The following is a 15,581-nucleotide window of genomic DNA, read 5'->3' on the forward strand; positions in this document are numbered from 1 at the left end:
CTGCTGCTGGCAGTGGAGAGTGTGCGGCAGGTGGTGGCGGCGGCACAGTCACGACAACCTCAATCTGCGATCTGTACGAGAACGTATTGGTCTTCTGAGCCTTGGCATCGCGCACAGCGTCCAACAGTCGGTTAATGCTGAACTCGAGTAGCGGGTCCAGCAGCTTGTACTGCTGCGAGCTTTCGTTGCGCGACGCGTCAAAAATAACATCCTGCCAGAAGGAGCTGCCCTCGGCGCGCTGTGATCTGCTGTCAGGCTCCTGCCGGTGCGAGCATCGCCGTGGAGCGGGTGCAGAACTCTTTCAGCTCGGCCGCATCACCTTCTTGGTATGGCGGCGGATGCACAGCCCGCTTGTCTTGCCCGTAGCCATGCAGTACTCGGATAAACAGGTCGGCCAGCATATCTGCCAGCTGCCCCAGCACAGTGGTGTCGTCAATGTGCTTCTTCTTTTCCTCGAGCACAAGCTCGAGCAGCTCAGTTGCCCGCCTGGCGTCGGCCAGATACTGGTCAATGGCTGCGGCAGCCGACTTCACCACGTCAATCGCAGTGGTCTGAGAAGACCCCGGGTGCGGATCGGCGGCTCCTTGTTGCTGCCGTTTCTCGAGTATGTTGAGCACACCGCCCAAATGCTCGCTAAGCTCAACAAAGTGGGTGATGTTGCTCATGGCCATATCGCGAACATGGTTATACAGGCCACGATTCAGCTTGCAGTGCCGCGTAACCGAGTACACCTGCTCCACCTTTGCACCCTCGAGCGATTTCTGCAAAATAATATGCTCCTTGCCTTGCTCATCAACCACATACTTTGGGCAGTTCAGCCGGGCAACCAGGTGCTGGAGCACTTGCACATACGCGCTGCCTATCCTGGTCTGCAGCACCGACGGCTCATACAGGGCCTCCGACGAGCGCTTCAGCTTGCGACGCAGCAGCTTCACGCTGTCAATGTCGGCTGTCGCCACGAGCGTGTCGATAAACAGCAGCAGGTACTTTTCCAGGTAAAGGTAGTGCTTGCCGGGCATTTCCGAGTCTGTCTTGTAGAAGCTGGCCAGCTGCTTCGTCTGGTTGCGCATCTGGAGCAGCGGCAGCAGCGTTTGCTTGGCTGCTTCGGAGTCGCCAAACACACGGTGCTCGATCCACGCCAGCAGGTAGCATGGCCGGTGGTGCCAGCGACGCTTGTCGGATGCACACATCTTTTGCACCACCCCGCGGATCTGCTCGAACACTGCAACGGACCTCTGGCTTCGGAGACGGACCCGACGTTAATGCTGCCATCGGCTGACTGATCCTGGGCTTTGGACGTATCCTCGCCTACGAACGGAGAGTACGGCATTGCTGTCAGGAAGCGGAGAGCAGTTGCCGGATCCATTTCTCCAGCAAAGAGCAGCTTGGAAACAGAGCTGATGAGCTTGTACTGGGCATCAGCCGCTGGGCCTTCGCGCAATCGAGGCTGATGCAGAATGGCTGATGGCAGGCGGCACTCCCGACCCCGCAGAGATCGATGCGGTCGATGCACTGGCTGATACAGTGGGCGCCGCACTTGCCAGGCTCGCAGTTGACGAAAACGGCCTCCCGCCCGACACTGCCAGATAGCACGCATTCAGATAGCTGGCGCTAGGCAGTCGCAAACTCGCCGAGCTTGCCGATTGACTTTCCAAGCATATAAGGCCACCTCCAGTGGGTCTTGTCCAGCGCAGTCACCAGCGCAAACATCTCTCGTGCCAAAGCAAACACCCGCTCATCAGACGGAGAATCGTAGCGCTTGGTGAGCGAGCGTGTCAGCGCAGCCACCGGCACCAGTCGCTGCTGCGGTCTATCGCTCACCCACCGGCCCGTGTCCCAGCGCTGGCTAGCGACAGATCCCGCTTTCATCCTCGTCGTCGCTAGGCAAAACATTGGACGGCAGAACCCTCAGCGCCAATAGCGGCAGCGGCCTTGATCCGATAGTATAGAGAATGCTTACCTGCCGTCGATATCACGCGGATATGCAGCCGTATCGCCTGCTCAACTTCCTCGCTGTCGCTATCACCACCAGTAGTCCTCGTTCTGGGCCTTGCCAGTTCTCTTCTCCTGCACATCGGCCTCCACAGGTAGCGGCTCCAAGTACTGCTTCGCCTGTACCACGCACGATAAAGCCGACCGCTGCAACATGGCGACATCAAAACGCTGCTCAATGATCTCATTCGCCGTTCCCAAGAGGATCTCTTCCGACAGATCCCAGAATGCCTTCCCCAGATGGTGCCAGGCCTCGGCTGATGTTGGATGCAGGGCCACATTGAGCTTGAAATCATCAATGACTTCATCATAGTCCTGGATCGCGCGCGACATACCCGACTTCATCCGCGAGCGCAGCAGGTCATGCTGCACTGTTGCCCGGACAAATGGCAGCGACCAGAATGCATCGGGGAACCGGCTGGTCTGGCGAATTTCCCTTAGCGGCAGACTGACAAGCGGCTTGTCATAACTCGAATAGCGCAAGGACCGCTCGACCTCGGCGAATGTGGGCATCGACGTGCCATCCAGGTACCCATCCAATATGTCCATGTTCATGCTCAAATGCGGGATCCCGTCCACGTCTATCTCGCCCAAAGCAGCGCTCGCCTGGTCCACAACTGCCTTTAGATCGCTGCGCAGCCCAGTCCCCTTGCGGCTACGCACAGTGTCCAGCAGCTCGGGCTCCACCAGGCGGTACACCAGGCCAGCCGACGCCTCGTCCATGTCCAAATGCTCGCAGACATGCACCGATGTCCGGCTGCTGTACAGCTTAATGTCAAACAGGCACCGCAGACATGACGCAGTTGTATCCCAGTATGCCAGATTGTCGCGATCGTCATCCAACGCCTTCCGGCATACTGCCATCTGGTGCTTGAGCAAACAGCCATCGGCCACAGTGCACATTCCACGCTCACCGAACAGCTCATGGACTGCCGACAGAAGCAGCGTGTACTTGTCCAATGACTCTGTGCTGTCGCCAGTGGTTTTCTGCGAGTCTGGGTCTCTATCCTCGGGCCTGGGGCGGATCAGCTGTAGGCTCGGCACCGGTGTCGGAAACAGCTGCCTTTTCATCTACTGCCTCGTCAGAACAGTTCGGTGGCACACAGGCAAACTCCTCTGCCACTGGAAGTGCCGGAATGTCAGCCGAAAGCTTGGCAACAAGCCAAGTAGCCATGACGGACAGTGTCGCTTCTGGCGAGACAGCCAGAGGGCTCTCAGCTGGTTGGTCAACCGAGAAATAGGCCGCAACTTCCAGAGACAGTGCCAGCATCTGCATGCAGCTAGTCGAAAAGAACGCAGTGTCCAGCATCCGTGCCAACTCTTCCCAAACTTGGGAGTCGTCCTGAGCAATTTCGCCCAGCCGCTGCAAGCAGTCCACGCACCTGCCAACAATAGGACGTAGCGGCACCGACGCTGTATCGCTGTCAGAGTCACCGCATTCTGCTACTAATCGCTCCATGTACAGAAACAGCTCGATGACAACGAGCCGGGCCTCATTGCCTGTCTGCGACTGCTCGTTGTATATCGACGCCAAGAGCCGTACTGTCGCGATCTTCTGCACAAACGAAAAATACCCACCAGCAGTTTCACCAGCGGTAAACGTCCTAACGATTGACTCGAGTCGACGTGCTGCGCCTTCCTTGTCTGATGCCAGCGCCGACTCAGCCTTGACCAGCGCCTGGAACGAGGCAATGTGTCCTCGTCGACTCTTGACCAGCTTCAGCGTCACTGGCTCCCCAGAGAACGCACACTTGGTGCTACCCATCCAGCTGCCATCGCCTTGCTGTGTCTGCAGCGTGTCAAACAGCTCCTCGCAGCGGGCAATGTGTTGCTCAGCAAGATCAACATCGTTAGAAACCACCGCAAGCTCGTAGTCGGCCCACTCCTTGGCAATTCGGTACTCGAGGTCGAGATTTTGATACACCTGCTCGCGCATGGCCGACTGCAAGACGCTATCTGTTGTCCTGATCCATTCGGCACGCATGCACTGGTACATATCGCTTGGTAACAGCTGCCGAATGAGAACACCGCTCAACAGCTGCAACGCAACCAGGCCGTACCTAATAGCCTTCTCGTAGTCCATGGGTGACATCCCCGACATAAGCGAGTCGTTGGTCCAGTCAATTATCGCCTCATGAACCTGCTCCAGCGTGCGCAGGGCAGTCTCAGACAGGCGACTGTCGGCAGACTGTCCGGCAGGCACGTCGGAGCATAGTGCTATGCAGAGTCTGTCGTAGTATCGCAGCAGCAAGTCGATTACGCCGTCATTACCATCAAATAGCCGCCTGCACTCGTCTACCGAAATATGCTGCTCGCTGACAGTGCAGACCATCTTTCGCAGGTATCTGGTCACCATTGGTCTGTGCTGAAAGCAGGAGCTTCAGCGAGTCGAGGTACCTGCTGCTCTGGCAGAGATGACTGCCGTTGTCTTCAGCGTTGGCTTCGAGGCACCACCCTGCGGCATCCTCGCTGGTCTCCAGCTCCGACTTGTCCTTGGACTTTTGCCGCTGCCGCTGTTGCTGCCGCCTGCGGTTCAGATAAAGCGCAATGGAGCGTGCCACATTCTTGCTTGTGGTCCACAATCCCGAATATGTTGGCTGCCGCCCAAAGCTGATAGACCGGAACCATGCCTCGGTACTGCTCTTTGCCTCGTCATAAGCTGGCGAGCCCTGCTGATCGGCCTTCATTGACAGAGGGCAGCTCTGATTGCTGCGGATCGAAGGGACGCGGTTTCCAGCGCTAAGCGTACCTGTTCCAGCAGTGCCCGGCGTTGACCCTGCAAGGGCTTGAAGTCGACCGCTCAATAAACCTCGTTGATCTGCGCTTTGTGGGCATTTCGTCCCCAGAGAACGACTCTCGGCGCTTATGACCGCTGGGGGTATCAGCATCTGCTGACTTTTCCTCATCACCTGTAGTCGGAGACTTGGTATCATAGCCCTTCCCGTCCGGCACTTTTGTCAACTCAGGTGCAGTCACTTCAATCTTATGCTCGCCACTGAGGACAGCGGCAGTATCGTCACAGTTGGCTGGCTTGTCCATGTCGCTGGTTCTAGCTGTATCGTCGGTAGCAGTACTGCTTGTGACACTCAAAGCTAATCTCTCTGAATAGCGAGTTGCTGGCGACCCGGGGGTCGCTTAGCTGAGAAAATGTGCCAAGGATAGCCTGTCCCACGTCAAAAAGCGCCACGGATCCATCCACCAGATCTGAGCGACACGGTCTCAGGCAGTGTATTCGCTGATTCATCTGATGTGTACCGCTGTATGGAATGCAAAGTGCTGAACAGTGGTGCAGGCGGAAGCTGGAGTGGTGCAGGACGGATCTTGCCCAGGTCTTCAGCACATAGAGGAATACTGTCGGCGGCGACGCCAGCGTCCTGAAACAGCGCCGCTATACGCTTCGACCATGTCAGAATCGCCCTTCAGAAGAGCAACTTGACACAACGTCTTCAAACACCACCATTGCGCTGGACTGTGCAGTTGCCGCACCAGTGCACCAGCGACATCCATGCTGCAAACAAGCCCTCGGGCCTGCAGTTCCGGAAGCATTACTGGGCCACTGGACGCCTGCAAGCCACTGCTGAGAGCCGAGGTAGCAATGTCAAGGCACCCGGCCAGAATTGCGCTGTGTGCTAGCAGGAGATATGTCGTCGTCTCGGCCTGGCTAAACCTAATGGCCGTTGTAATGGATGCCACCGCTTTGTGTGCTGCCTCTGCCAGCTCTGGCTCGAGCTCATAGTCGGTGATCTCAAACCGCGGTGTGCCCACGTTCTGAAAGACTAATCCATGTTTCGCCCGACTAGCTGTCTGAATCACCAGCGACCCTATCCCCCTGAATACCAGTGACCGAAGCCTGCTCATCGTGATACCACCATACTCGTTGCAGTATGCGTCACATTCGGTCTCGATATGGCTGTCCTACAGAAAACTGCGCCGTTAGCATGGCACTACTCAGTGCCCGTTTCTTAACCAACACAGGCTGTCTCGAAGCGCGCTTCCTTACCTGCTGCATCGATATGAGTGGTGACGTCGAAAGCTCCTCAAGTTTAGCCAGTGCTTCGGCGATAGGTCCTTTATTCCACAGCCGCAATGCAGTCACTGTAGCTCTCCAATGCAGTCCCGGACCTAAATTACGACAAATATTTAGTCAATTACGTGCCTTCCAGAGGCAGGTCCAAGGCTGCTGTGTTGCTCAGTACCTGCTGCTCGACAATGCGCGTGAGGAACGCCCACAGCCGCCTTGTCGCCAACGTCTCCAGGCTGTGCCTCTGCAACCTCCTGCGCGTTTATAGGTGTAAAAGTGGGCATTGCAACGAAATTCTGAATTTTGTGGTTGAGAAGAAACAGGAGAAGAAACAGAAGCGCGCGGCACGAAGGCACATCGAGTCGCGCAGTGGGATCAGCAGTGATCAAAGGGCTGCTTGTGGCCATTAGAATCCAGGGCGTGCTGGCCCAACACTTGGCAGCCATCATCTTTAGCCTTAGGCTATTAGATATACTGGAACCCACAGATCCGAAGTTGGTGGCAGCTAATGGCTCACAGCGGTCTTAGCAGATGTCGCCAATGTGATGTCTGATGAAGAACGATGGTGGTATCGCGGCACAGACAATTGCAAAGCCAGCAACCTGCTGCCATATAAATAGTTTTATTGGAAAGCAAAGTCGCCAGCACATGTGAGGGAGTGGGCTCTACACACGGGTTAAAAATAGGGATGGAAAATTTAAAGGCAAGGTGCCTACTGCTGGTGCTGCTGGGACGGATGCAAGGGATCCTGGGCACCAGCCGAGTTATGTCCATCAGCGGCCTGAGCCATACCGAGAATCCCTGGGTACGGAGCACCACTGGACTGCATCATGCCTGGGGCAGGACTCGGTCCATGTGCCGACATATGCTGCTGAGGTAGCGGTGGCATCTGGCCAAACATCATCTGCGGGGGCACCTCTGCCATCATCTTCATCAGCATAAGCTGCTGGTGCTCGTTCATCGGCGCAGGAATTCCGTTCATTTGGCCCATCGGGAATGACATTGGTGGGGGTGGCATGTTGCCAAACATGCCATGCGGGGGCGGTGCCATACCATACATCATTCCAGCCGGGAACCCATGGGGCGGCGGCGGCATCATCGGCATGTGAGGGGGCGGCATCTGGCCCTGCATCACCGACGGGTGGATCAGACCGGGAATCATCGTGTTGTTCAGCGGGCATCATCTGCGGGGGGATACCTTTGGCCCACAATGTTCTGTGGCAGCATTTGTGCATTGGGGCTTTGCGCCAGCTCGGGTGTCGTCATATTGCCATTCGCACTGCTGGCACTGTTGGGCGACATGTGCACTGCAGCCTGGTTCACTAGGAACTGCATTTGCTGGGGCTGCTGCATTGTAGGCTGGCTGCCTGCGACACTCGACGACTCGGGTGCCGACACTGGTGTCTGCTGTTGATGGTGATGTTGATGATGCTGCTGCTGGGAAGGAGGGGGAGGAACAGCTGCTGCAGGTGCCAGAGACAGCTGCGGTAATGGCATCATTGGCAATAAGCACAGCGTCAGTCTGACGGTCGGTTGCTACCGTGTCCACACTGCCACGCCTGATGGACCCAATGTCGCCCGGGACGCCAACAGAGGCCTGCACAGATAGTGACGATATCGACTGATTATCCAAGGGGCGCGGCTTGACTGAAAGCGCCGGGAATTCCCGCTCAAGCGCATCGATCAGGTCGTGTGTCCCAAGCGTGTCGTTGGTAATCAGCGGCGCGCCATTTCCATCTGTGGCCCCTGCGGCGGGGCGGCCACGTGAGAGCTCGACCAGCCACGACGGCAGGTTGCGGGCAGGGGTGGCTGATCTGGACGACGAGCTGGCGCTATCGGGGCGCTTGGCCGCGGCAGGCGAGCCACCGGACTGGATACTCTTGCGGAAAACCGATGTTGGGACAATTCCGCGCAGTGCCTCGTTGATTGGCGCCGGGCTGGCCGACTTGTGCTGGGCAATGGGTCGGTGCAGGCGGTGCCAGGCTCTTTTGTGAATCAGCCTTGCGGCTCGGGGGCGTGCACCACAGCAGCATTGACTTGCACGTGCTGGGCAAGGGTGATTGCGGGCTTTTCAGCAGCAAGAGCGGCAGGGTTAGCGGCATAGCCAGCCAGCCCCAGACGACCCAAGAGACCAGCCTCAGCAGGAATAGGTGGAGGCGGCTGGCTGCTGCTGGGGCTGTGTCCGGCTGCTGCTGCTGCTGGGGCTGCAGCATTGCAAGCATGTTGCCATTTGGAGCACCAACGCTCACCTTGCTCCCCAGCACCTTGAATAGCTTGGACACCTGGTCAGTCCGGCTGTGGCACATCGGCCGCGTTGCTGTCAGTGGGTTGAGTAGCAGCCTGCATGGCCTGTCCAGCAACTGCGTCGTCTTCTTGCGAGTGCTGGAAGAGCCGCAGGAACCGTGATCCACGGGCAGCACCGTCCGAATGAACAGCCCCAGTAGGCACAAGATGCGGCTGGTCATGGGTGTATCCAGAACCCTGCGTGGGCTCGCACGACTGCCTCTTCATACGCTGCTTCCACTCCTCGATGTCGTTAATCTTGGTCATACTTTGGTTTTCGTCATACGCCATATCGTCGTCCATCCACTCTGGCTGGCCGCGCTCAGTCTCCACCATCGAGCTGAAGTCACCAGCATGGGGCTGGTGGCTCTGGTGTTGGTGATAGTTGCTGCGTCCACCGCCAGGCCCACCAACGCCGGCTGACGAGCGCCACGACGCTGCACCCGACCTGCTGCTGGAGTCGTTATTGCTTGCACGCCTACCGAGCGACTGGGTGCCTTGCCTGGCTGCCTTAGCTCCACCATTCGTCGACGAGCCAGAAGTGAGCCAAGTTTCGCAAACTGCTGCCAACGCGGACATCAGCTGATAGCCCGCCATCGGGCGGCATGCCGTTGCTATTGCCGTTGCTGGCGATACTGCCATTGCTGACACTGCTGCGAGGCACGCCAAAAACACGCTGCGTCGAGTTCTGGCCGCGATACGACGGGTCCAACGGCCGCTGCGGGGCCAAGACAATATCCTTCTGGCGTCTCGCGTTGCTGTCCTGGCCAGCACTGCCATTTTGGCTGCCGGAGAGCCAGGGTTAGACCGCGCACCTGCAGCCTGATCCGTGGGCTTTGCCTGCCGGTCTGGCCTAATATTGCGCAATGACCAAAGGCAGGTCCGAGTCAGCATACAAAGAAAAAGGTGAGGGGGCTTCCCACACGACATGGGCTTTCTAGCCGGTAGCTTACCTGGGTGGTGGTGTGAACGGTGAGAAGTCGGTTGGCGGCTTGACAAGCGGGCTCTCCTTGAGAACAAGCAGCTGCTCAATGGTGTATCGGATAGTTGCTTTGTTCGCGTAGGTAGCGGTGGACGCACCAGCGTTGGCCAGCAGGCGGCTGATGTCGCTCTGTGCTGTCGCAGGCCGACCGCCTCGCCTCGTGCTGCCTCGAATTGACAGATGATGAGCCGGATGGCAAATTCGAATCCTTCTCCTCTTCAGGCGGGGTGGCATTGCTGCGACTGCTGGTGCTCGGTGGGTGCCGGGGCGACTGCTCCCCGTGGTTCCTGTTTTGATGCTGGTGCTGGCCACGTCTTCGCGAGCGCGGCTCTTTGCGCGGGCTGTCTGTCTGTTCCATTTGTGAGTATGCTGCTGAAGGAAGGAGTTAAAAATTGAGTGGTGGGGAGGGAGAAAAGAAAAAAGATTCGGCCACACGCAGCCTCAGGGTTGGTTGGTGTTGAAGGACGGGGCCACGCGTGCAGATTATAACGCAACGATTACAGGTCTTTTGTCCGTGCTGTGCGCTTTCGGCTGTTAATTTCTCTCGCGTGTCTGTTCCCCCTCCCTTTTTTTAAAATTCACCTCTATCAGCAGAATTACCTCCTGACGACAACAATGAGCGGCTCGGTAGAGACGATGGAGCAGACAATGTTCCTGGACCCGGCGATTCGGGACTGGGTGCTTTTCCCGATTACGATCATCATGGTTCTGGTGGGTGTGTTCCGTCACCAGCTGACGATTCTGATGACCGGCGACCCGCCCAAGCCCGAGCTCAAGGACATCCGGCAGGGCAAGGCGCTGATCCGCGGACAGCTCCTGGCACAGAACAATGCGTACCTCCCGACGTCAGCGTTCATTGAGCGGAAGAAGTACCTATGCCAGGCGTTTGAGGACGGCGTGTACCTGAAGAACAAGGTCAGCAAGGACGATGGCGGCCTGGTGAACCCGATGGCGGACCCGAAGAACATGGAGGTGATGATGGACGGCATGAAGAAGCAGATGATGGGCATCGTTCCGCAGACGCTCATCATGGGCTGGATCCAGTTCTTTTTCTCTGGGTTTATCCTGATCAAGCTGCCGTTCCCGCTGGGTCTGCGCTTCAAGCAGATGCTGCAGTCAGGCATCATGACGCCCAACATGGATGTCAAGTGGGTGTCGTCGCTGTCATGGTACTTTTTGAACCTGTTTGGTCTGCGCGGCGTGTTTTCGCTGATCCTAGGCGGAGAGAACGCTGCCGACGGAACCCGCGATATGACGGCCATGAGCACCATGGGCGCCATGGGCCAGCAGCCAGGCCAGCCGCAGGACTTCAACAAGCAGTTCCTGGGCATGAAGGACACGCTCTCGATTATCTACCACGAGTGGGATCTTGACAACATCGAGCAGCGGGTGCTGGTAAAGTACGGCAAGCAGACCCGCGTGTTCAAGTCGGCCCGCAAGTAGAAGGCTCACCGGTGGGCAAAGCAATAAAATCTGGCTCCCAATATATCTGCCAATCTGAGTTTTCGAATATATACCCAGTGGATCCTTTTGGCGCCTATGCGCATGAGATCCCCCTCCCTCCAGGAACCCCCTATTCCAGCCTCTTGACAATGGACCCGAACGAAGATACTGAGTGGAACGACATTCTGCGCAAGCATGGCATCCTGCCCCAGCAAATCAAGATCACGCAAAACGACATCTACGACTCAGCTGTCGAAAAGGCGCGCGAGGAGCACGAGCACCGGCTCGACAACCTCGATCTCGACGAGCTCGACGAGCTCGAAGACGACGAGGACGAGGAGATCCTGAACCAGTACCGTGCCCAGCGCCTCGCGGAGATGAAGGCCGAGCTCGCCAACGACAAGTTCGGTGAGCTCATCCATATCTCCGAGCCTGACTACAAGCGCGAGGTGACCTTGGCCAGCAGAGAGTCGTGGATTGTCGTCCACCTGTTCCGCGACAGCATCCCGGAATGCAAGCTGCTGAACAGACACCTGTCGGTGCTTGCAAAGCAGTACAAGCAGACCAAGTTTGCAAAGATTGTGTCGGTCGAGTGCATCCACAACTACCCGGACGCCAACCTGCCGACCATTCTGGTGTATGGGAAGGGCGACATGCAGGCGCAGCTGGTGCGCCTGGACAAGTTTGGCGGCATGCGCACACGCAAGAAGGATATTGAAACGTATCTGAAGGACGTTGGCGCCATTGACCCGGCCCAGAAGCGCTCGGTGCCGGGCGCGTCGGATGATGAGGCCAGCGATGACGAGGACAACGGCCAGGTATACATTGACCTCGGCAAGCGCTACTAGCAGAATAGAACAATTCAACACGATATATCTTTTATTTCTCTGGGACCACTGCACTTCCAAAAGAGACCGCCGGTCTGTATCTAGACTTCAAAGTTCAGGATCATTGGGCCTGCAATCTCGCGCGCCCTGTCCACTCCCACTAGCAACTCAACAATCTTGAGCGCAAACTCGAATGTTGTGCCCGGTCCACGGCTCGTCACCAGATTTCTATCAACAACCACCCGGTCCTCCTTGTATGCAAAATCGCGTTCCAGCTGATCCCGCACACTCGGATGCGATGTGACGCTCGGCGGCTCAGCCGACTTTGTCTGGATTCCGGCCGACCTGATTGCCAGGGTGCCAGCGCAAATGGCGGCAACAACCTTATGCTGCGCATAAAAGTCTGCCAGGATAGACTTCACCTGGCCGTTCTGCGACAGCGTCGTGGCTCCGAGGGCTCCGCCAGGGACAATCACGGCGTCGTAGCTGCCGATCTTGCCGGCGTCGTCGCCCAGGAACGCGTCAGGGACGATCTGGATGTTGCGGCTACACGTCACAGGTCCTCGCTCGATTTCGACACCCAGCACCTGCACCTCGATGCCTGCCCGACGCAGCACGTCGATGGTAATTACAGCCTCCATTTCCTCGGTGCCGTTGGCGACAAACACAATAGCCTTTTTAGGGTTCGCCATTTCCAGTTAAATGAAACTCGGGTCAATGGAATGTAGAAATGAAATAACACAAATTGGAAGAGAAGCGAGAAAGGTGACACTGCGTGTCGGACTAGAAAAAAGCTCCATCGCAGGACTAGGGCCAGCGCCATTTTTCCTTATGGTGAGCCACCTATCCGAGAAAACGAACACATCCGCCGCAGTCGCCTTGCTACAGCGCTCGCTGATGCGGTACGTGAAGGCCGGTATGCGCTCCTGCCGCTATGATCCGAGATCTTGCGGTTTTGATCGGATCTTCGGTACCGAGAATTTGAGTGCCAGTGGGTTGCTCGCTGTCTCTGCCTGCTGGCCTGCTTGGCGCCGCCTTTGCCTGCCTATTGCCACCCAAAATCGTCTGTATACGCTTGAGGTTGAGCTTGCGTTTCTTTTTGAGCGCCGCCCCTGTGCCTTCGCTGCTCACAGGGCCGAGCGTGATTGCAGTCTTCCCCACGCGCTTGCGCTTAGGCGACGGAGCCCTCGGCTCATCAGCCGCCAACGTCTCCTGTGTGTCACCGATACGCGGCTCAGCGCTTTCTTCTTCCTCCGACTGCCGCTGCTGTGACCCCTTCTTGCTACCCCGCTTCCGTGCAGGCTGCGTCCTCAGCTCAGGCATCCATTTCAAGGATAGTCTTGCGGCGGCGCGCTGCAGGTTGTTTAACGCGAGCCATAGACACGTCACCGACGTCATCGGCGGCGGCGGCATGGGCCTCAGTGTGCTTGGTTCGCCTACCACGGCCCCGGCGAGTTGCTTCTTTTGGCGGCATCTTCTTGCCAGGCACCTGGTTACCCCCAGTCTCTGCAGCTGCCTTCTTCTTTGGTGGGCGTCCTCGCCGCCTGGCCTGTTGCACTGGCTCCTCGGTGGCCGTGGCCACCTTCCTCATTGTCGTCGGTCTCCAGCTGTGCCATCATCTGATCCAGTGGTTGCTCTTCTGCTTGTCCTGTTTCTCGCCAGCCGGCTCACTGCTGCTGCTGCTGGTATGGCAGCTCCATTTGTGCGCTCCTCATCTAGCGCACTGCTCACACCAGCTGCATGCTCTGCATACGACTGGACCCGACCCGTCAACCGCCTGTGACGCTCATCAGCACTCTGCTTTTCTCTCTGCCACTCGGACAGGCTCGACTCGCCATCTTCGCGCATCTCCAGTGCCCGCTGCTCGGCCGCCTCTGCCGCCCGCTGGAGCCGCTTAATTTTCTTTGTGAGCTGCTCGCGTTCGCGCTCCCACGATGCCTCTGCACCTATTCATCCCCGAGCCAGATGCCATGGCCTCGAGCCGTCCCACCATCCGCGCATTATCGTTCTCCAGATGCTTCACACTGCGCTGGGACATGTGCAGCCGGTTCGCCAGTTCAGCATTCTCATTCATCATCTCCTGCCGCGAAAACTCCAGATGCGACGTCAGTTCTGCGACAGTCTTTTGTAGGTCCTTGGTCTCTGATGTCTGCGACATCGTCAGCCGGCGGTTCTCAGCCTCGAGCTTGGCCACCCGCCCCTTCAGCTCCTTGCTAAGCGCAGCGGCAGCCGTCAGCTGCGCCTCGAGCTCGCCCACAACGTGCATCTGCTGGTCTTCCATGTCAGTCATGTACTTTTCGTAGCTTTGCGCGTCAGACTGCGCCGACGCCCGCAGCGCTTCCAGATCCTGCCTATCCTTCGCAGATTGGTCCTTCAGCTCCTCAACTGCTATCTGCATCGTGTCGCTCTTGTTGGCCATGTCCACGAACCGCACTGCCAGATCCCGGTACGTATCAAACAGCTTGCCGTGCAGCGCATCAAGCAAAACGTGCGACTCCTGCAGCGCCTCAGGTGAGGTCCAGCAGCCGGGACTTTTCGTCCTCGCTCAGTGTCAGTTCGATCTCGCGCCGCCTGATCTCGTCAGCGCAGCGCCAGCTTCTCTGTGACCAGCTTTGCGTTCTCCCACCGTGCATCTGCCTCCATTCCCTCGTTCTCAGACCGCAACTGGTCGAGCGTTTCCTCCAGTGTCCTGCTGCGCTCCTGCCAATGGGAAACTTCCTTTACCAGCGCTTCCCTCTCGTCGCTGTAATCACGCTGGATATCATCCAGGTCCTTTTCCAGAGCCTCCTTCTCATCCTGTGTGTCGGCGAGCTCATCCTGGAACCGATATTTCTCCGACTGGTAGTACTTTGCCTTTTCGTAAAAGAACAGTACGCGGCGATCCACAGGTCGGATGATCTCGCGGCTCTTGAGACGCCGCAACGATGCGATCAATTCAATGGTCGACTCTAGACTGCCGTTGGGCGACTCGTCTGAACTCACATACATCGCAAACGCTGTCTTGCTCTCGCCGTACAAAAATTCGCCGGTCAAATCCACAAGCGGGTTGCTCTGGACTGTAGCACCTGTAAGGATTGTACCGTTGGCTAACAGGTGGATCAGGTTGGTGAGCGGCCGTGTTGATTGCTGAAGGCGCAATGATGACATCGGGTCGCTCGGCTGCTCATTTGCACGGGGTATTTCCAGTGGCGACCAGTCAACAAAGTTCAAGTCGACAATACAGAAATGCCCGTTTGTCGGTGTTCCATGCAGGCTCTCAAAGTGCAACGATAGGATGAATGGAAGGGTTGAGCCGCGCAGGATCTTCTGCTCCACCATCTCCCAGTCGTCAACCTCATGCTGGAGATCAGCCAGCCCGTGCTCGATCGCTTCAGGGCTTACACTGCAGTCGTGATGAAAGTCGATCATCTTCTGGTCGGTCAACGCCCACAAACGCGTAGGTCATGCTCATGTCTGGATCAAAGTCGCTCATACACTTGCTGATACTCTGGCACAGGTCGCTCATAAACTGCTTGCGGTCCGTAGTCTGCCAAGCGCGTAATCCCTGATGCCGACAGAAATACCGACGATGTACCACCTACATAGACACACCAGTGCTTTAGTAAACTGTACATCTACCCGGCCTGCAGGGGTCTTGCAATGTGCCTTACCTTCCACCGCATGCTTTACATATCTCTGGAAGTCGCCGGTTGCAAACAGCTTGCTGCTATCGGTAGTACACCCATCAACGTATATGCGACTACAGATACCGGAATGGACCATTAGTTATGTGACTTCTATACTACGTTGTCTACTTGCGCCTCATGGACTAGCCAACGATCTGGAAACTTACTCTGTGCTGCCTACAGTAGCCCCAGCGGTAGGGAGATTGCAAACGGAGACGGGCAAGTAGAACCCGCAGATCAGCAGAACAATGAGCCGGATTAGTATGGAAGTTTTATGCCTGGTCTTTTGGACAACCAGTCCCTGCGAGAGAAAGCAGTATGCGCCTGCGATACATTACCATTCTGCGTGCATGTAAAGTACTTTGATG

The 15,581-nt window shown here is 57.2% G+C and overlaps 10 protein-coding genes across 10 annotated transcripts; 2 read left to right on the forward strand and 8 right to left on the reverse strand.

Moving 5' to 3' along the window:
* Positions 1-251: 251 nt before the first annotated feature.
* Positions 252-1,190, reverse strand: DL89DRAFT_255064 (uncharacterized protein; the record flags this gene model as incomplete). The annotated part of the gene is made up of 1 exon (XM_040885315.1): positions 252-1,190. The coding sequence occupies one exon, from the start codon at positions 1,188-1,190 to the stop codon at positions 252-254; it is 939 nt and encodes a 312-aa protein (XP_040746237.1).
* Positions 1,191-2,880: 1,690 nt separating this feature from the next.
* Positions 2,881-4,540, reverse strand: DL89DRAFT_84373 (uncharacterized protein). Its single transcript, XM_040892149.1, has one exon. It carries the CDS (start codon positions 4,346-4,348, stop codon positions 2,996-2,998), a length of 1,353 nt encoding a protein of 450 aa, XP_040746238.1. The 5' UTR covers positions 4,349-4,540; the 3' UTR covers positions 2,881-2,995.
* Positions 4,541-5,178: 638 nt separating this feature from the next.
* Positions 5,179-6,511, reverse strand: DL89DRAFT_84325 (uncharacterized protein). Its single transcript, XM_040892148.1, has 3 exons — positions 6,189-6,511; positions 5,993-6,114; positions 5,179-5,907 (listed from the first exon to the last, which is right to left on the reverse strand). Exons 1-3 carry the CDS (start codon positions 6,460-6,462, stop codon positions 5,326-5,328), a joined length of 978 nt encoding a protein of 325 aa, XP_040746239.1. The 5' UTR covers positions 6,463-6,511; the 3' UTR covers positions 5,179-5,325.
* Positions 6,512-6,602: 91 nt separating this feature from the next.
* On the reverse strand, positions 6,603-9,701 carry DL89DRAFT_265075 (uncharacterized protein). Its single transcript, XM_040886505.1, has 9 exons — positions 9,428-9,701; positions 9,250-9,405; positions 9,105-9,149; positions 8,829-9,081; positions 8,318-8,806; positions 8,253-8,295; positions 8,036-8,199; positions 7,212-7,964; positions 6,603-7,139 (listed from the first exon to the last, which is right to left on the reverse strand). The coding sequence occupies exons 1-9, from the start codon at positions 9,634-9,636 to the stop codon at positions 6,726-6,728; spliced, it is 2,526 nt and encodes an 841-aa protein (XP_040746240.1). The 5' UTR covers positions 9,637-9,701; the 3' UTR covers positions 6,603-6,725.
* Positions 9,702-9,926: 225 nt separating this feature from the next.
* On the forward strand, positions 9,927-10,721 carry DL89DRAFT_274009 (uncharacterized protein; the record flags this gene model as incomplete). Its single annotated transcript, XM_040889130.1, has 1 exon — positions 9,927-10,721. One exon carries the CDS (start codon positions 9,927-9,929, stop codon positions 10,719-10,721), a length of 795 nt encoding a protein of 264 aa, XP_040746241.1.
* Positions 10,722-10,873: 152 nt separating this feature from the next.
* On the forward strand, positions 10,874-11,482 carry DL89DRAFT_205625 (thioredoxin-like protein; the record flags this gene model as incomplete). The annotated part of the gene is made up of 1 exon (XM_040884071.1): positions 10,874-11,482. A coding segment is annotated over one exon (609 nt), but the record flags the coding sequence as incomplete, so codon positions are not given.
* A 62-nt stretch (positions 11,483-11,544) lies between these two features.
* On the reverse strand, positions 11,545-12,335 carry DL89DRAFT_84391 (DJ-1 protein). The gene has a single exon (XM_040892150.1). It carries the CDS (start codon positions 12,238-12,240, stop codon positions 11,650-11,652), a length of 591 nt encoding a protein of 196 aa, XP_040746243.1. The 5' UTR covers positions 12,241-12,335; the 3' UTR covers positions 11,545-11,649.
* On the reverse strand, positions 12,336-13,202 carry DL89DRAFT_84392 (uncharacterized protein). The gene has a single exon (XM_040892151.1). It carries the CDS (start codon positions 12,959-12,961, stop codon positions 12,431-12,433), a length of 531 nt encoding a protein of 176 aa, XP_040746244.1. The 5' UTR covers positions 12,962-13,202; the 3' UTR covers positions 12,336-12,430.
* Positions 13,203-14,111, reverse strand: DL89DRAFT_84465 (uncharacterized protein). Its single transcript, XM_040892153.1, has one exon. The coding sequence runs from the start codon at positions 13,965-13,967 to the stop codon at positions 13,443-13,445; it is 525 nt and encodes a 174-aa protein (XP_040746245.1). The 5' UTR covers positions 13,968-14,111; the 3' UTR covers positions 13,203-13,442.
* DL89DRAFT_84437 (uncharacterized protein) lies at positions 14,048-15,211 on the reverse strand. Its single transcript, XM_040892152.1, has 2 exons — positions 15,199-15,211; positions 14,048-15,125 (listed from the first exon to the last, which is right to left on the reverse strand). The coding sequence occupies exon 2, from the start codon at positions 14,954-14,956 to the stop codon at positions 14,129-14,131; it is 828 nt and encodes a 275-aa protein (XP_040746246.1). The 5' UTR covers positions 14,957-15,125; positions 15,199-15,211; the 3' UTR covers positions 14,048-14,128.
* Between the last annotated feature and the right edge of the window lie 370 nt (positions 15,212-15,581).

Source organism: Linderina pennispora, assembly GCF_002104995.1.
Source record: "Linderina pennispora strain ATCC 12442 chromosome Unknown DL89scaffold_2, whole genome shotgun sequence".
NCBI lineage: Eukaryota > Fungi > Kickxellomycota > Kickxellomycetes > Kickxellales > Kickxellaceae > Linderina > Linderina pennispora.

Bases quoted from the DNA above. Each gene is read 5' to 3' on its own strand.
- DL89DRAFT_84373 (XM_040892149.1), bottom strand. From the start codon at position 4,348: ATGGTGACCAGATACCTGCGAAAGATGGTCTGCACTGTCAGCGAGCAG.
- DL89DRAFT_84325 (XM_040892148.1), bottom strand. From the start codon at position 6,462: ATGATGGCTGCCAAGTGTTGGGCCAGCACGCCCTGGATTCTAATGGCC. The intron at 6,115-6,188 runs GTACTGAGCAAC...GTCGTAATTTAG, and splicing joins CGCGCATTGTCGAGCAGCAG to GTCCGGGACTGCATTGGAGA. The intron at 5,908-5,992 runs GTAAGGAAGCGC...AGTTTTCTGTAG, and splicing joins CACTCATATCGATGCAGCAG to GACAGCCATATCGAGACCGA.
- DL89DRAFT_265075 (XM_040886505.1), bottom strand. From the start codon at position 9,636: ATGGAACAGACAGACAGCCCGCGCAAAGAGCCGCGCTCGCGAAGACGT. The intron at 7,965-8,035 runs GTGCACGCCCCC...CCCATTGCCCAG, and splicing joins TGCAAGTCAATGCTGCTGTG to CACAAGTCGGCCAGCCCGGC. The intron at 7,140-7,211 runs GTATCCCCCCGC...TCGGTGATGCAG, and splicing joins CAGAACATTGTGGGCCAAAG to GGCCAGATGCCGCCCCCTCA.
- DL89DRAFT_84391 (XM_040892150.1), bottom strand. From the start codon at position 12,240: ATGGCGAACCCTAAAAAGGCTATTGTGTTTGTCGCCAACGGCACCGAG.
- DL89DRAFT_84392 (XM_040892151.1), bottom strand. From the start codon at position 12,961: ATGCCGCCGCCGCCGATGACGTCGGTGACGTGTCTATGGCTCGCGTTA.
- DL89DRAFT_84465 (XM_040892153.1), bottom strand. From the start codon at position 13,967: ATGGCCAACAAGAGCGACACGATGCAGATAGCAGTTGAGGAGCTGAAG.
- DL89DRAFT_84437 (XM_040892152.1), bottom strand. From the start codon at position 14,956: ATGATCGACTTTCATCACGACTGCAGTGTAAGCCCTGAAGCGATCGAG.